The sequence below is a fragment of the Exophiala dermatitidis genome (genome assembly GCF_000230625.1).
Source record: "Exophiala dermatitidis NIH/UT8656 unplaced genomic scaffold supercont1.1, whole genome shotgun sequence".
NCBI lineage: Eukaryota > Fungi > Ascomycota > Eurotiomycetes > Chaetothyriales > Herpotrichiellaceae > Exophiala > Exophiala dermatitidis.
The window spans coordinates 3511132-3526679 of record NW_008751646.1 but is presented as its reverse complement, the minus strand read 5'-3'; the positions used below and the strand labels follow the sequence as shown (position 1 = coordinate 3526679).

The following is a 15548-nucleotide window of genomic DNA, read 5'->3' as shown; positions in this document are numbered from 1 at the left end:
TCTGGCAGGCAAGCGACGCATGGGCCTTGCCAACATTCCACACTGACATTCCAGACAATGTCCGCACTGTATACTACACCATGGTTGACGCGACTTCAGAGAGTCCCTATTAGACTATGGTGAGGACAGCAGCAGTAAAAGCAGGTCGAGCAGGCAAAATGAAGTGTCCAGTATACACTCAAGTCGCATTGGCCTTGTCCATCACCGTGGGATTTTCCACAGCACAACTTGGTGAGCAAAACGGGCCCAGGATGGTAGCAAGCCCAAGGCTGATATCTGATCAGGATACACCGCGTCGCAGTCATGCTACTTGACATCTACCGTGATCTACGGCAATTCCACGTCGTCATCCAGTGAACTAGGTCCCGGCAGTTTCAGCTCTACCAGCGCAACTCAGACGAGTTCGTCAGTCGATGGCTCGAACAGTCAGATGTCGACATCAAACTTTGGCACAAGCACGCTGGGCTTATCATCGACGATCCCAAACTCGAGTTCCACAGTCTCTATGTCCACATCAACGACATCAGTGTCTGTTCCGCCGACCTCAAGCCCCTTCATCGTTCAAGTGTCTGGGTTTGATGGCCCACTGCAAAAGCGGGAGACCGTTTTCCTTACATTTGTGGAGGGCGTCGCATATTTGTATCCTGGTAGAGATCAAGCGGCTGTTCTCGCCGTCACTTCCGATGCACAGCTTATAAGCGGCGGGCAATATTGTGGAACAAACACATATACTGGGGCGTTGCCCCTTTTACAGTATGTGGCGCGTCAATCGGTCGATTATCCGTGGGCGTTTGAGGGTACAACTTTGAAGTTTGGAAACACGACTTTTGCAGCGGGTCGCGATCGAATGCTTTTCGTCCTGTTCAATGGGAGTCCTCCTCCTGATGGCGCTGTTCAGGTTACGATGGCACCGGAGTTTGTGCAGACTTCCACTTCAAGTTCGGTGGTTACGACGACGGTGTCGAGTGTGATTATGGGCTCAGACTCGGGTCCGTCGACTTCGTCATACCTGGAGGCGACGACTACTGAGAGTACGGCCGGTGCTTCCACAGCGTCGGATTCGAGCTCCTACTCGATTACGACGACGTTGGCTTCGTCCACTTCCACGCAAACCACGTTGATTGATTTCTCATTGACGACGACTCAGCTGTCTTATAGTTCAGCTGCACCTACGACCTCGTCCAGCGCCTTGTCATCTGAGTCACCATCATCCAGTGTCACCGAGTCCATGGTTACCTCAAAGACGAGCGTCACAACAAGCAGCCATACATCATTGACGTCGTCCACGCTGTATTCAGGGTCAGGCACTGGAACAGGGACAGCCACAGGTGGTACCAGTACGACATCGTCCACATCGCCTTCGACTATCACCACGCCGAGTCCGTCGAGTGCTCCATTGTCAAGCACTACTACTACTTCGTCCAGCCCGATGTTGTCTCTGTCCACTGGTCTCTCGAACACGGCATCAACGAGCTCTTCCCGCACGACAAGCAGCACAACGACCTCCAGCACGTACCAGACATATTCTCCTACCACTCAGTCCACCACAAGTACACCGATAGTGACAACTACGACAACTACAACGTCTCAGCGTACATCATCTCCTTCCACAACTTTGCCGTCGTCGAGCCAGTCGGGTGTATCTAGTACTGCCACAACGACAGCCACCGTCAGCACCACAAGCAGTAGCAGTACAGCAGTCTCGGGCTCAAGCTCAACGTCGTCATCATCCACATCAAGAAGCCGGAGCAGCAGCAGAAGCTCAAGCTCAAGCTCGTCGTCCACATCGACCTCAACCTCGATCACCACCACATCGCCATCGTCAACATCTACGGCTTCTACAACCGCCACCACCACCACTTCTATTTCACCTACCACCACCACGACAACTAGAACTACAACAACCTCGTCATCGTCAACATCATCTCCATCTCCCTCTCCTTCATCTTACCCAGCCAAACGCGGTCTCGCATACACAAACGTCACAACCTTAGTCTACTACCCCCCTCCATCACCCTACATATCCTGGTCCTACAACTACTACTCGCTCCCCAACGCCAGCGACAACGTCGGACCATACCCGACAGGCCAGTTCCGATTCATACCGTTGTTGTATAACGACGCTCCATCATTGACATCAATTTGGTCCGCTAATGTTCAATACTCGATCGCGCAGTATGGCACAGACGCGATTTTCGGGTTCAATGAACCTGATGCGTGTTATTCGGGGAAGTCGGCTTGTATGAATTTGAGCAGGAGTTTGCAGGGGTATAGGGATTTTATGCAACCGTTTGCGAGGAGCGGGGGCGGAAACGGTAATACCGGCGTTGGCAACGTTCTCATCGGCGCACCAGCAGTAACCAACTCCGGCAGCTCAGGCCTCACATACCTCAGCTACTTTCTAGGCAACGCGACGCAGATGGGATTACAGATTGATTTTTTGAACTTACATTGGTACGCGAGTCCGTACAACATTGACTATTTCAAGCAATATGTCACGCAAGCATACCAACAGACTGGAGGGTCGAATTATTCGGTTTGGGTGACCGAGTTTGGAATGGATAGAAGTGATTATCCGGCGGGGGATGTGGTGAACTTTTTGCAGATGGCCATGGGCTGGATGGATGCCCAACCTTGGATTGGGAGGTATGCTTGGTTTGGGAATTTTGCGGATGGACCGGCGGGGACGGAGTATCTTTTGAATAGGGATGGGAGTGGGCGGTCAGCTTTGGGGGATGCTTGGAATAATTATAGAGCTCCTAGTTGATTACAATGGGGAAGGGAGGGGAGGGAAGTGGATGGGGTGGGAAGAGAAGAGAAGGGAGAAGGGGGCTTGATGGTGGTTGATTCGTGTTAGTGTCAGTGTTAGTGTCAGGATTTGTGTGGTTGTTGTATGGTGTCCTATCCTGCCGAGGCTGTCGTTTCAGGGGCTGGGCCAGAATGGACTACCTGGTACACTGGCAGTAGTGTTCAAGTTTTCTTCCTACTACTTAATACTACCTAGTGTAGCTACCTGCATGCCTGCCTAGTATGTTACCTGGGTACTGACAAGTGACTATTGCTGATTGGGATCATATATACCGTAGTACTGGTTCCCTGGGTCGGTCAATCCCATGATCCATCAAGAACGAAGGCTAGGCGACCGAAGTAAGGCACTATATCCACAATCGTCACATCGTTATCATAATACAGTCTATGCCGTACGATATCCCCAATAATGATGAACATCAAGAGTATAGAACCACTGCATTCGGGATCCAACCCAACCATATTAGCAGCGTTCGAAAACCCGATACAAGCCCTTCAGATTGGCGACCTCGACCACACCGTTCAACATGCCCCTCGTGGCAACAATGCGCGACCTGAAGGCCGGAAAAAGGACGTGCTCTAGATTGTGCTCCAGCTCTTTTCTCCGCTGATCTATAAGCTGATCGCCTTCGGTCTGTTCTCCTCGCAGGATATTGTCGTCCGCATCAGCATCGAGACCACCGCTATCAGATGTGGGGCGTTCCAAGTCTGCATTGACGGAATCTCTCTCTGGCTGTCTCCGTGATGGCAGCTGCTCTGGAACATAGAACGAAGCCAGCTCCTGCAAGAAAGTCCGAAAACACGGTTCCTCCTGTGTCCAGTCCACAAAGGGCCCGAGCCGCAAGATGAAGGTGGGCAATTTCGCCATGCACGGCGTATACCCTTTTAGAAGGAGAGGGATCGATTCGAGAAGGCCGTCGTCAGATATATTGAAGGAAAAATATTCGGCGAGCATTTCCCTCCGACCCATTAACTGCTCATAAACTTTCTGCACGACCTGAGCTTTGTCCAAGTCAGCACAGTCGGGGGCGGTTTCAATCTGATACTGGGCGGCAAGGTCCAGCAGGTCCCACAATTTGGGCGCTGGCTGTAGTTGGATGAGACCGAAATTGCCAAATTCGGTGAGCCCAACCTGGTAGAAAAACACTTTGGACGCCAATCCGTAGTCGACCAGGTACAATTTCACGCCTGATTGGATGGCCGCCAGCCTTCGGTTGCTGTCCACGAGACCTACATATGTCAGAGATGCAAAGACCTCGGTGAGTCCGTTGTGCATTTCTTCCCGGACCTTGGCACGAAGACTTTTGACCGACGTCAGTTTGATCTGGACAGGTTCCCGGTCTGTGGTAGAGTATCGAACACCATGTACAGTGGGAGACTCATCTCCATCTTGTGACTCTCCGGTCGTCAGAGCTGGTGGGAGCATGGACGTGATTTTCCGCATTCTCGAGTCGGTCCGAACGAGATTGTTCTCATATGGTTTCTTGGTGGTAGATGTCCTTCGCGGGCCACCGCTTTCATCAGCGGAAGGTGTCTCGGCTGTCGCGGCGAGCCTTGAGTTCATCGGCGTCATAGGGGTCACCACTCCGGGCAGTAGTGTCTGGGTCTTGAAAGTTCTGCTGGTGTCGACTTTGGCGAGACTCTCGCGGATACTGGCGCACACAAGGTCGATGATGTCGTCCTCATTCAAGAAGTGAACCTCACGCTTGGTGGGATGGACGTTGACATCCACCCTGGCAGGATCGATGTCAAGACTCAGGTAAACGAATGGATGTCCGCCCTTAGGCAGAAACATCTGATAGGTCTGCTCGATGGCTTTCTTGACCGCCGACGACTCAACGGATCGGTGATTGATAAACAGCAGCAAGGTTGATCTCTTCCCACTATAATTTGCATTGCTGGCATATCCTGAGGCTCTGAAACCCCATTTAGCGTCTTCCGTTTGGAACTCCATAAGTTCCTTTGCAACACCGCCTCCATATGCCTGTTTGATCCGATCGACCTTGGCGGCAGCGGCAGCTACTGAGAAGCCAGCTCCAGATTCACCATGCTTCTTGACCGAAAAGGCAACCCCTTCGCGATGAACGGCATATCGCGTGACCACGTCGAGAATTTTGGCGTATTCCTCGGAAGGTGAACGAAATGCCCGTCTCCGGTTGGGGATATTGTAGAACAAGTCTTCCACTGTGATCTGGGTGCCGAGACGGCCGGCACATGCTTTGGGTTCCGCACTTTGGCCCGGCTTAGGCGGAGTAAGTTTGCCATCGGCATAGTGGGCTTGCCAGGCGCAGCTGGAGGTTGCAGTTCTGGTGGTGACTCTCAGATGGGCGATATGACTAATGCTTGCCAATGCCTCTCCTCGAAACCCATAAGTGCCAATGGACATGAGATCCTCAAAGTTCTTCAATTTGGACGTGGTAAACCTTTCACAGAGAATGGGTAAGTCGTCTTTCTGGTAGTGTCTGTTAGTGACCGTTGGCAATGCAATGATTTGTCCGCCTGTGAACATACCTCAATGCCGTGACCGTTGTCTGTGATCTGTAATAGTTTTAACCCGCCATCCTTGACGAGGACTTCTATAGCGGTAGAACCAGCGTCGACGGAATTTTCAAGGAGTTCTTTCAAAGCATGCATGGGAGCAACAATGATTTCCCCAGCAGCGATCTTGTTGACCACATTTGGATCGAGAGCTTTGATCCGACGGGGAGTCTGGAGAGACAGCCCTGCCTCTTCGGCAGACCTTTTGACACCTCGGGGAGGGTCTGCGTCCAAATCCATCTTGTCTGCCATTGTTGATGGTCAGATTACCGCCTTTAAAATCCTTCGGCCTCAAACACTCCGCAGACCAGCCAAAGAGTACGATTGGGGCAAGGGGTGTGTCGTACTGACCGAGTGTTGGTCGTAGGTGCCACATAAACGCGGCGTAGGCGAGGGCGGCTGCCTGCTTAGTCATCCGCCCAGTACTTTTGCTGTCCACTCGAACGTCCCGCAGCCTTTCGATCCGGGCTCTAGATTTCGGGTCCAGGTCAACTTCGACCTGTGCATTGTTGTCGTCGGCCGCGGGCAGGTCCTTTGCAAATAGCTGCAGTCTGCGTGAGACAATCCTCCCACTTAGCCAAGCTGCAACGAAGGCTGCCGTCAGATTCCACGGACATACACTTCAGTCGGATAGCGAGGCTCACATCCATGGATCTCCGCAGTCCAGCAGTCTGACTGCGACCAGTACTACTTTCACCACATACTACACCATGGCCATGAACTTTGTCACGTTTAACCAGGACTACAGCCACCTGGCTGTCGGTACGCTGTACTTCGGGACCCAGCATGCTATCTAGCTAATGTGGCCAGGCACTTCTCGCGGATTTCGTATCTTCACAACCGATCCCTTCGCAAAATGCTACGAATCCAGAGAGGCCGGCAACATTGCCATCCTCGAAATGCTCTTTTCCACCTCTCTCGTTGCGCTGATACTATCCCCTCGACGATTGCAAATTAAGAACACCAAAGTGCGCGGGTCCCGCTCCCTTCGGGTAACTTGAGTTGACTTGGGCATAGCGAGACTCGATAATCTGCGAACTCACCTTTCCCACCACGGTCCTGGCGGTGCGCTTGAATAGAAAGAGGCTGGTCATTGTGCTGGAGGACCAGATATATCTCTATGATATCCAAACTATGAGACTGCTCTACACTATTGAGACATCACCCAATCCCACTGGTAAGCCGTGTCTGACTGATTGATTGTGACCCCGGACTGATAGTATGTTCAGCCATCTGTGCCCTCTCGCCGGCCTCCGACAATTGCTACCTGGCATACCCTCTTCCACAGAAGGCGTCAAACTCTTCCTCTGCACCACCCTCGCACGCACCGCCTAATACAACCCACGTTTCCCCTACCTCCGGCGAGGTGCTTTTGTTCGATGCCATCAAGTTGGAGGCCGTGAATGTCGTGGAGGCACACCGCTCCCCTCTTTCATGTATCACATTTAATAATGAAGGGACAATCCTCGCGACGGCATCAGACAAAGGCACAATCATTAGGGTATTCTCGGTCCCGGATGCTCACAAGCTATATCAGTTCAGAAGGGGTTCCATGCCGGCGAGGATCTACAGCATGGCATTCAACATAACTTCCACTCTCCTATGTGTTTCCTCCGCAACGGAGACGGTCCACATTTTCAAGCTGGGGCCGCAGACGACTCGGGCAGGTGACGAAGAGGATCAGCCCGCCTCACCGACCAAAGCGACCAGTGCATTTACCCGGCGGTTAAGCCAAGGCAGTGACGCAGCATCCGACCCAGCCGGTGAAGATGGAGATGGCGCGGAGTCTCCAACTGAAATCTCAAGCCGTAAGCCGAATGGGACGTTGCTGGGTTTGTTGCGGAGAACGTCCCAGAACGTGGGAATTAATCTGGCCTCGACCGTCGGCGGCTATCTTCCGAAAGGCGTGGCCGAGATATGGGAGCCTTCCCGAGACTTTGCCTGGATCCGGCTTCCCAAATCCAGTTCCGGGGCGTCACCGAGCCAACTGCGCAGTGTGGTGGCCATGAGCCCTAATTCTCCACAGGTCATGGTCGTTACGAACGAGGGAAACTTTTACGTTTTCAGCATTGACCTGGCGAAAGGTGGGGAGGGCACGTTGATCAAGCAGTATTCGTGGGTTTTCCCGTCCCCGGCTAGTATTGGTGTGAGCTAACGGATGCAGTGTCCTTGATGTCAACGATAAGATGGCTGGCTCCGGGGTCGATTACTGAGTTAGGGAGTCTTTTTTTGAGAGTTGAGCAAGGGCATTACTCATACATCACTCAAGGTCTTTGTAGCGTTGGCGTTGGGTGCTGGCGGCTGGTGGTGCCTAGTCTTCGGGAACCTGAGTTCGCCCCGTGTGGCAACTTTCTTGCATTTACTCGTGCTCATGCAATTAATTTGCATACTGCTGGAATAGCCTATTTTCGGCCCAAAACCCATTCGCGAAGGAGAAGGAAAACAATACTACTCCTAGTTAGCTGACTTTCCCACTAATGATGGTGCCGAAGAAGGAAGCAAGTGAAGGTCGACAATTTCGACGATGACCGAAGAATCTTTGCCGGTCCTCATACTGGCTACACCAGTCACGACGTCGACCAAAAATGCGCATTTCGTCCCTTTTGATGATGGCCATCCCGTGTGTGTCGTCTATCTCCGTAGTTGGTGCGCGCGGCGGATGGAACTTGAAGTGGAGCTGGAGGTCCAAGTCAAGCTCATATCGGGTCGGTGCTGACCGTGGAGCCAAGAGACGAGCGGGTCGAGAACAGAATCAAGCTTTGATGGGGAGATATCTTAGCTCAACAACGGATCGTCTTGTCGTCGGCTCTTGTGCTCGAGTCCGAGTCTTTCTAGGCGTCAAAGAATTCGGCATCAGGGATGGACACTTGCTTTCACTGGCATTGTTTTGTACAGGACAGAACGCGAGGCTGAGTGCCCAGGTGGGCGGAAGGTTCGAGGCTGAAACTGCCACTGCTCCTGATCATCCCAAGCTTCGCCGTATGGCGTCTTGCCAAGATTACCGCGGAGTGTCTGCTCCACTACACGTATGTGCATGTGCCGCTACCACTCACCTGCCACTACTGTAGATAGGTAGGGAGTATACCGCTGCCAGTTTGAACACGAAACCTTGTACGCGAAATATTGTCATCATCTCGACCGTTGACGCCTCAGACACTGTGAAACTCGCAATCATTGTACAGAATATGCCCATAGCCTGATAGTGCTATCCGCCCCTCCTCATGCGCACCCGTGGCCTTCGGTTCAATCTCAAGTCCTACGTCGACTCCTCCATGGCGGCTCCTCAAACCCCCAAATCGGTCAAGGGTCCCAAGTGGATGGACGACGATGTGCCCATCATTGACCCCGAAGAATCCTTCTCGGATGTTGTCTTCAAATTGTCCACGTACATTTCCAAGGCGATTGATGCCGCCTACACTTACGAACAGCTTCGAACCACCGTGGCAGGCCAAAGTTTGAGACCCCTGATCGCCAACCTTAGCGAGGAATGTCACCATCCTGCTGTCGTTGCTGCTTTGCTGGCTGCTCGTTACCTTTTCACGAATGACTCGGGGCACATAGACGCTGCACTTAACGAAAGCAGAGGTCTTGCCTGTGAGCTAGTTGCGTGGCAGTTCCTGACCTTTTTGTCGGAGAAGGAGTTGATTGATTACCTGCTCTATGAACTTCCTGAGTGTCCCGAAGAGCATAACTCTTCTCCAGAATCACCTGAGAACCATCCCAACCGGGCGGGTGGTCACGATGGGTCTGATGAAAGGGCGCCGCTTCTGCGGTCTCACTCCAGTCTTCATGACGGCCTGAGACCTCCTAAGAGAGCCAGCATTTCCTACACGCGTGGTACTGCGAATGGTTTTCGAGATGAGGACCCAGCTGATACTGCGGGTATGAATCTGGAGGAGTTGATGGCTGGAATGAACGCGCTGGAGATTGCAGCCATCGGAGATGCGAAGAAGTTCCTGTCCCAAACACCTGTGCAGAAGATCGTCGAGGATATCTGGAATGGCGACGTCATCTTCTGGGAATCGCTTTCGGTCCACGCTGTCAAGAAGCCTCGAGCTTATAACAAACGCGTGGCTGACCCCTTCACTCGCCTCAGGGTGCCCAAATATCAGAAGGCGTTTCAGATTGCTTTCTTCCTGTCCTTTCTGCTGCTCTACTATGCCGTTTTGGTGGAGCGCAACCCGCAGCACATCACTCCGACAGAAATCTTGCTGTATATCTGGATCGCGGCATATGCATATGATGAAATTGGTGAGGTCATGGATGCTGGCTTGATGTTCTATCAGGTCGATTTTTGGTCGCTATGGGATCTCGGTATCATTGGGGTCAGCGCGGCTTTTGTTGTGACGCGTCCGTTGACCCGACCCGCCGCTGTGGTCGCATTTGCTGATTGTTGTTGTAGGTGTTATCGGACTTGTCAGAGACAGCGATTACATTACCGACATGGCATTTGATATCCTGTCGATGGTGGCTTTGTTTCTTGTCCCCAGGTGGGTGAATCTGGCTGCCTCCGACGCAAACCATTCTGATGTTCCGTTAGGATATTCTCGGTCATGAGTTTGAATCCTTACTTCGGTAGCTTGGTAGGTGCCTTTGACTTCGGGCAGATTCCTAACATTGCTGACGATTTTCGTTCAGATTCCTGTTTTGAAGGAAATGGTAGGCTGGTCAGACCATAACACTCGTCGTTCTCGCTCACCAGAACTCAGACAAAAGCATTCTGCAAGTTTATGCCTGTCATCATTGTCCTCTACCTGGGTGAGTCGAAGTCTTGCATTAAGGAATGAAGCTCCCCTAATATGCTCAGGATTTCTGACTACCTTCACCATGCTGGCCCGAGACCGTATGACACTTAACGAGATGTCATGGATGTTGATCAAGGTCTTTTTTGGGTATGCCACGCCTTGCTTGGTCTGGAGTATCTGTACATACTAATGCGCGACCAGTTCGAGTTACCTGGGATTCGACATGGCTGTCAAGGTCTACAAGCCACCCCCTAGTTGTGATTTCTGCTAACCTTGAGGCTGCGCAGATTTCTCCCGTGTTTGGATATCCATTGATGTATGCTTCCACTGCCACTATTCTCCTGCCAGTTACATTGCTGCACTTGCTCAGCCGCAGACCTGTATCGTCGGCGCTTAATCGCCAAGTGTCGCGTGAACAAGGATTTGGAGTCAACCTGAGCGCTTACCGTTTGGACGAGCTAACTTGCCGTGTCTTGCAGGCTGATTTTTGTTTGCTTGACCAACATCCTACTCATCACGTCCCTTGTGTCGTTGGTTTCGAATTCATTGACAGAGGTATGTCGATTGTCCAGGGGGGTCGTCCAACTTGACCATCACCCTAAAGTAGCCGCCGGCTACAATAGCGCCTGTGCTGATTGGCTCGCCAGGTCATGGCCCATGCCAGGGAGGAGTACCTCTTCCAGTATTCGATATACGTCCTCGAGAGCAGTACCTCGAACCGGCTGACCTACTTCATGCCACCGCTCAATCTATTCCCTCTGACCATTCTGCGGCCGCTTCGGCTGTTCTTCCCTTCGGAGGATGTCCGGCGAATCCGCATCTTCGTGCTCAAGGTTACCCACATCCCATTTGTGGCTATGATCTGGGCCTACGAGAACTCCAGAGGTATTGTCTCCCGGCGACATTCAACATTGAGTAAAGCTCCGCACTTGACCACCCGACCCCTTAGTGCAGGGCAGTTTAGTTTCGATAGCCCCCGAGATCACGCCAAGTCGCCCTCCACTCAAAGAGCGCTTCCCGAGACACCAACAGCCGCGGGGACCGACGTGGGTGGTGATACCGGGAAGTCTGCCTCGGGCAGTGTTGATAATGCCGACTTGCTTGTTCTTGTTCAGAAGTTGAGTGCTCAAGTGGACGGGTTGACGGCGATGGTTGCTGGCCAGCAAAAGGACTGATTTTTGACCCGCTTGCTCTCCACAAGTGGTGCGCATCGTTCCCTGCCTGCCAAACGCCAAACGCCTCATTATCGTCTGCATCGCCGACAGGGTCACATCAGGAGCTGCTGTCATTCCATCGACTTGATCCTCCAGCGAATCAATGGAGATGCATGATTCAAGGTCTGCACGTTCTTGCTCGATGATGACTGGTTGACCATAAACTGCAAAACCTTCGACCGGGGTGTACAGCAATTTCTCCGTACCAGAATGACCTCCATGACCCACCACACTGCCATCCCGGAGCTCCAAGACCCTTTCGTCGATTTTCTCCCGCCGTCATTGGGGACGGCAATGTCTGGATCTGCCCGCCTGTCGTGTGCTGGCCACACTAATGCATTAACTCTATTACGAAGGCTGCTTGGCCTTTTACGCTAGGAACTCGAGTGCGTCTGTCCCTCCAAACAGCACACTTGTTTCCGAAGACAGCCTGAGCGGCGCTTGGGTGGGGACACTGCCCCGGGGAAGCTACGGCCTGTAGCACTGCCCAGACCAGGCAGTGGTCCCTCCAATATCGAAGCATATCTTGATTGTAGGAGTTGGATTCCGTCAAACAGAACCTTTCTTGATCAGATGCATTGAAAAGCCTTTTCGTTCCCGGAGGATACTGGGAGGTTATTGTGATTTTATCTATCAGCGTCTCGTTGGCGAGCCTACTCTATCTGTCGATATGGAATTACCAGATTCTTCTCTGAATGATCGAAAATATCCTCCGGACTATAATGTCCCTCGCTGTTCCGAGCCTACAGACCTTGACCGCTTTCATGCAGCTGCCTTTCGAGCACCGAATTCAGATAGCGAACAAATCTACTTCCCAATCTCATCTCAGTTTCATCCGCTCGACCAAGCTGTGACGGCTGTGCCTGCAATGGCGACACCTTATGTCCCTGTTGCAGGAACACAATCCCTCGCAAACCCTTCTGACAATGGGCAATTCAATGTCTCCCAGTCTTGGGGTCAAGTGGAAGGCATCTACTCGATGAATAATGCGCCAACGCCATCACCAGTCGTCCCGTTTCCCGCACCATTCAGTTCTTTTACGACCATCGCACGCGACGCTCTTGTCAGCCCTGAACTACAATGCCGCATATGTCGCGCGCGATTCAAGAGGCGCGGGTCTCTCAGAAGCCACATGAGTACGCACAAAGCACACCGGGAGTTGTTACCCTGTCCGCAGGCGGGATGTTCGAGAAGCTTTCTGCGGGCTGGTGATCGAACCCGCCATGTCAAAAGCGTATGTACTGTACATCCTCGGTCGAGTCTCAACAATGATGATCCTTACTTACTGTTGGTGACGGGGACAGAAGCATTCTCACCCCCAAAAGTATCCGTGTCAGTATTGTGGGAACGGCTACTCTCGGCCGGATTTGCGAGACCGGTAAGAATTTTCGCTATCTTTCATATGATGGCCCCCATCCCGGCAAGATGATTCCAGATACAGTAGCTGACGGCTTGTCATCGACGTATATATAGGCATGAAAAGAATTACTGCGAGACACGACGACAACAACTCCAAGCGATGATGGCCGCAGAAGCGGTAGTAGCTGCTGCTGCTGCTGCTGCTACGTCCTGTCAACACAGCGAGATGTCGGGCTATGTACCGACTCCATCTTTGAGCACATCGCCTCTATCAACTTCCACTGCCATGACTGCTCCACCGACTCCACAACCTCTGCCTCTGATATCTGACGCACAAGATGGACATGGACAATCACAATGGTACAAGAGATCTTTCCCTGCACCTGCGTTTTCAACGGACGCAAGTTTGCAACAACAACCATATGATGTCCTTGACAACCCCGAGATCCCTCCTTCGGGCGGAAGCGGAATGCCAGTGGTCCAATTCTTCACCAGTGAACATGCCGACCAGGTCCAGGTGCAAGAGGGGCAAGGACATTACATGGTCCAGGGATCCTCGTGGCCCTCTTTACCGCTCGATTGTGGTGGCGGACCAAGATATAGATATCTCGCCTCAACATCGCATGAAGGCGGAAATACCCCTACGTTACCATATTATGGCATGGACCCAAACGGCGCGGCACCGGCCATCATGTGTGTGACTGCTTGTGGGGATGCCGGCTTGACCGCGTACGTCGACGCTGACATGGTCTCGCAAGGGAATGTGGGAATAGCTTGGCTTTAGCATTGGCTACGTCTGACATGCAAGCGAGCATCATGGGGGAAGTGCCGTCAAGCACCACGGTACAGCTGGACGCGAGAGTATTTATCCCGCCACGGACAACCATGGTTATGTTTATCGACGGATCACAATGGTCGACCCGCGGACCGACTACGACTGAGTATATCGGCTTCTTCGGGCATCGGCAATTCCGCCCAGGACGGAAGGCAAGGTCCATTTTTGACAGTGTTGGCATACTTTGCCAGAGACCAACACGACACACCAAGAGCAGTACAACATGGTACACATTGCCAGCTTTGGGAGAGGGACAGGTGTCATCAGCAACGATGGCATGGGGCTGGAAATGTCGTGGAGTGAATGAGCCCGGCCTGCTTTGGTGGCTACGAGAGCAGTTCGACAAGCCAGGCTTGGCCATGTTAGCAGGAGTTTTGTGTGCTCGACTGCGTATTATTATATAATATAAATATTTATTACGGGATGAAAAAAATCCATAATATAACTTTTTTTCTACGACAATACAAGATCGGCCTACTATGTACTAGTACCTAATGGTGTCCTTTTAAGCATTGATAGTAATATAGACATGTAGGTACCCAACCCCAAAGGATCAATACAGTACATAGCACATGGTATAAAACCCATGTTGGGATAATTTAAGAACAGTTTAAGAGATCGAATATATATCCGATATAGTTCCGAATCGATTGGGAGTCGATTCAAGTTCGGTTCGGAACTGTATAAGCTAGGGTTGTAAATTTAGTTTTGTATATAGTATTAACCCTATATTAATATAGTTCCGAAACCGATTCGAAGTCGATTTGGAGAAAGAAAGCTTAAAGTTGATCTGAATCGATTCGAAGCTAGATAAATCAAGCTTATAAATACTAGTACTCCTAAGTACTATTTATAGTAATACAATTTTAATATAGTATCTACTATAGTTCCGAACAAGCTTCGAATCGATTTCGAATCGGTTTTACTATGGCTTTAACTCGGTATTACTATAGTTTTAAATCGTATCGGACACTACTAAGTATACCTAAATCGCGTTAATACGGTTTCAATACTTAAAGCTACTAGTACTACGTATAGTAATCCGATGAAATTATAGTAGAATCGTGGTAAAACTAGTTTCGAACCGAACTGGTTTCGAATCGGTTCCGAACTATAGTAGAGCTTTCTATAGGGGTAGGAATTTAATATAGTTTCGTACTAGTTCGGCACCGGTTTCGAATCGATTCTGAATCGGTTTCGATTTAAGTCGATATAGTTAAATCAGTAATAAAATAAATGTTTAGAGCCGTATTAGAACAGGTTTCGAACTATAGTAAAATCGATTCGAGGCTTAATTCTAGTATAGATAGTGTTAATGGTATTAAGCTTCGCATTAGTTTTAATAAGTATGTCTTTAAATCGGCTTCGAACCAACTTAGAACTAACTATTTATCTATACACCAAGTATACTATAGAGAGTACTAGTATACTTAGTAAGGTAGATTAAAACCGTATTTGAATCGTATTAATATAGTTTAGATCTATAGAGTATTCAATTCGGTTCTATATAGGCCATATTAGAGTAGTTCAATACCGTGTCAACACCGTGTTAATACGGGATATAGTATCCGTTAAGGTTTCGAACCGTAGTGAAACCGGCTCCACTACGGATCCGAATCGGTTCTAAACCGGTTTCGATCCGAGTCGGCGTGCTTAAATCGGTGATAAAATCAACGTTTAGAACCGGTTTCGAACAGTAGTGGAATCGATTTCGAGGCTCAACACCGTATTAATACGGTGTTAAACCTCGAGAGTCTCGAATACGGTTTAGAGCCTAGATACGGCTATAAATCGATTTTATTACTATTTCTACGTTTACTACTACTAGTAGACCTACTAAGTATAATCGAAAAAGTCTACGCCCAACTGTACGCCCAACTGCATAACCAACTATACGCCCAACTAACAGTACGTTCGACAGTGCGTTTCAATACTATATAGTGTGCGTCCAACAGTGCGTCCAACAGTGCGTCCAACAGTGCGTCCAACAGTGCGTCCAACTACAGTACTCGCTCAACTGCACGCTCGCTCAACAGTGCGTTCGACAGT

The 15548-nt window shown here is 50.8% G+C and overlaps 5 protein-coding genes across 5 annotated transcripts; 4 read left to right on the top strand and 1 right to left on the bottom strand.

Annotated features, from left to right (window-relative positions):
- Positions 1-158: 158 nt before the first annotated feature.
- Positions 159-2767, top strand: HMPREF1120_01259 (uncharacterized protein; the record flags this gene model as incomplete). The annotated part of the gene is made up of 2 exons (XM_009155271.1): positions 159-231; positions 285-2767. The coding sequence occupies 2 exons, from the start codon at positions 159-161 to the stop codon at positions 2765-2767; spliced, it is 2556 nt and encodes an 851-aa protein (XP_009153519.1).
- Positions 2768-3271: 504 nt separating this feature from the next.
- Positions 3272-5598, bottom strand: HMPREF1120_01258 (DNA mismatch repair protein MLH1; the record flags this gene model as incomplete). Its single annotated transcript, XM_009155270.1, has 2 exons — positions 3272-5260; positions 5320-5598. The coding sequence occupies 2 exons, from the start codon at positions 5596-5598 to the stop codon at positions 3272-3274; spliced, it is 2268 nt and encodes a 755-aa protein (XP_009153518.1).
- Positions 5599-6056: 458 nt separating this feature from the next.
- On the top strand, positions 6057-7559 carry HMPREF1120_01257 (autophagy-like protein 18; the record flags this gene model as incomplete). The annotated part of the gene is made up of 5 exons (XM_009155269.1): positions 6057-6108; positions 6157-6314; positions 6364-6523; positions 6576-7461; positions 7511-7559. The coding sequence occupies 5 exons, from the start codon at positions 6057-6059 to the stop codon at positions 7557-7559; spliced, it is 1305 nt and encodes a 434-aa protein (XP_009153517.1).
- Positions 7560-8567: 1008 nt separating this feature from the next.
- On the top strand, positions 8568-11266 carry HMPREF1120_01256 (uncharacterized protein; the record flags this gene model as incomplete). The annotated part of the gene is made up of 10 exons (XM_009155268.1): positions 8568-9696; positions 9749-9836; positions 9887-9929; positions 9985-10005; positions 10056-10104; positions 10154-10238; positions 10293-10326; positions 10379-10407; positions 10571-10646; positions 10739-11266. 10 exons carry the CDS (start codon positions 8568-8570, stop codon positions 11264-11266), a joined length of 2082 nt encoding a protein of 693 aa, XP_009153516.1.
- Positions 11267-11975: 709 nt separating this feature from the next.
- Positions 11976-13448, top strand: HMPREF1120_01255 (uncharacterized protein; the record flags this gene model as incomplete). Its single annotated transcript, XM_009155267.1, has 3 exons — positions 11976-12539; positions 12610-12683; positions 12779-13448. 3 exons carry the CDS (start codon positions 11976-11978, stop codon positions 13446-13448), a joined length of 1308 nt encoding a protein of 435 aa, XP_009153515.1.
- Between the last annotated feature and the right edge of the window lie 2100 nt (positions 13449-15548).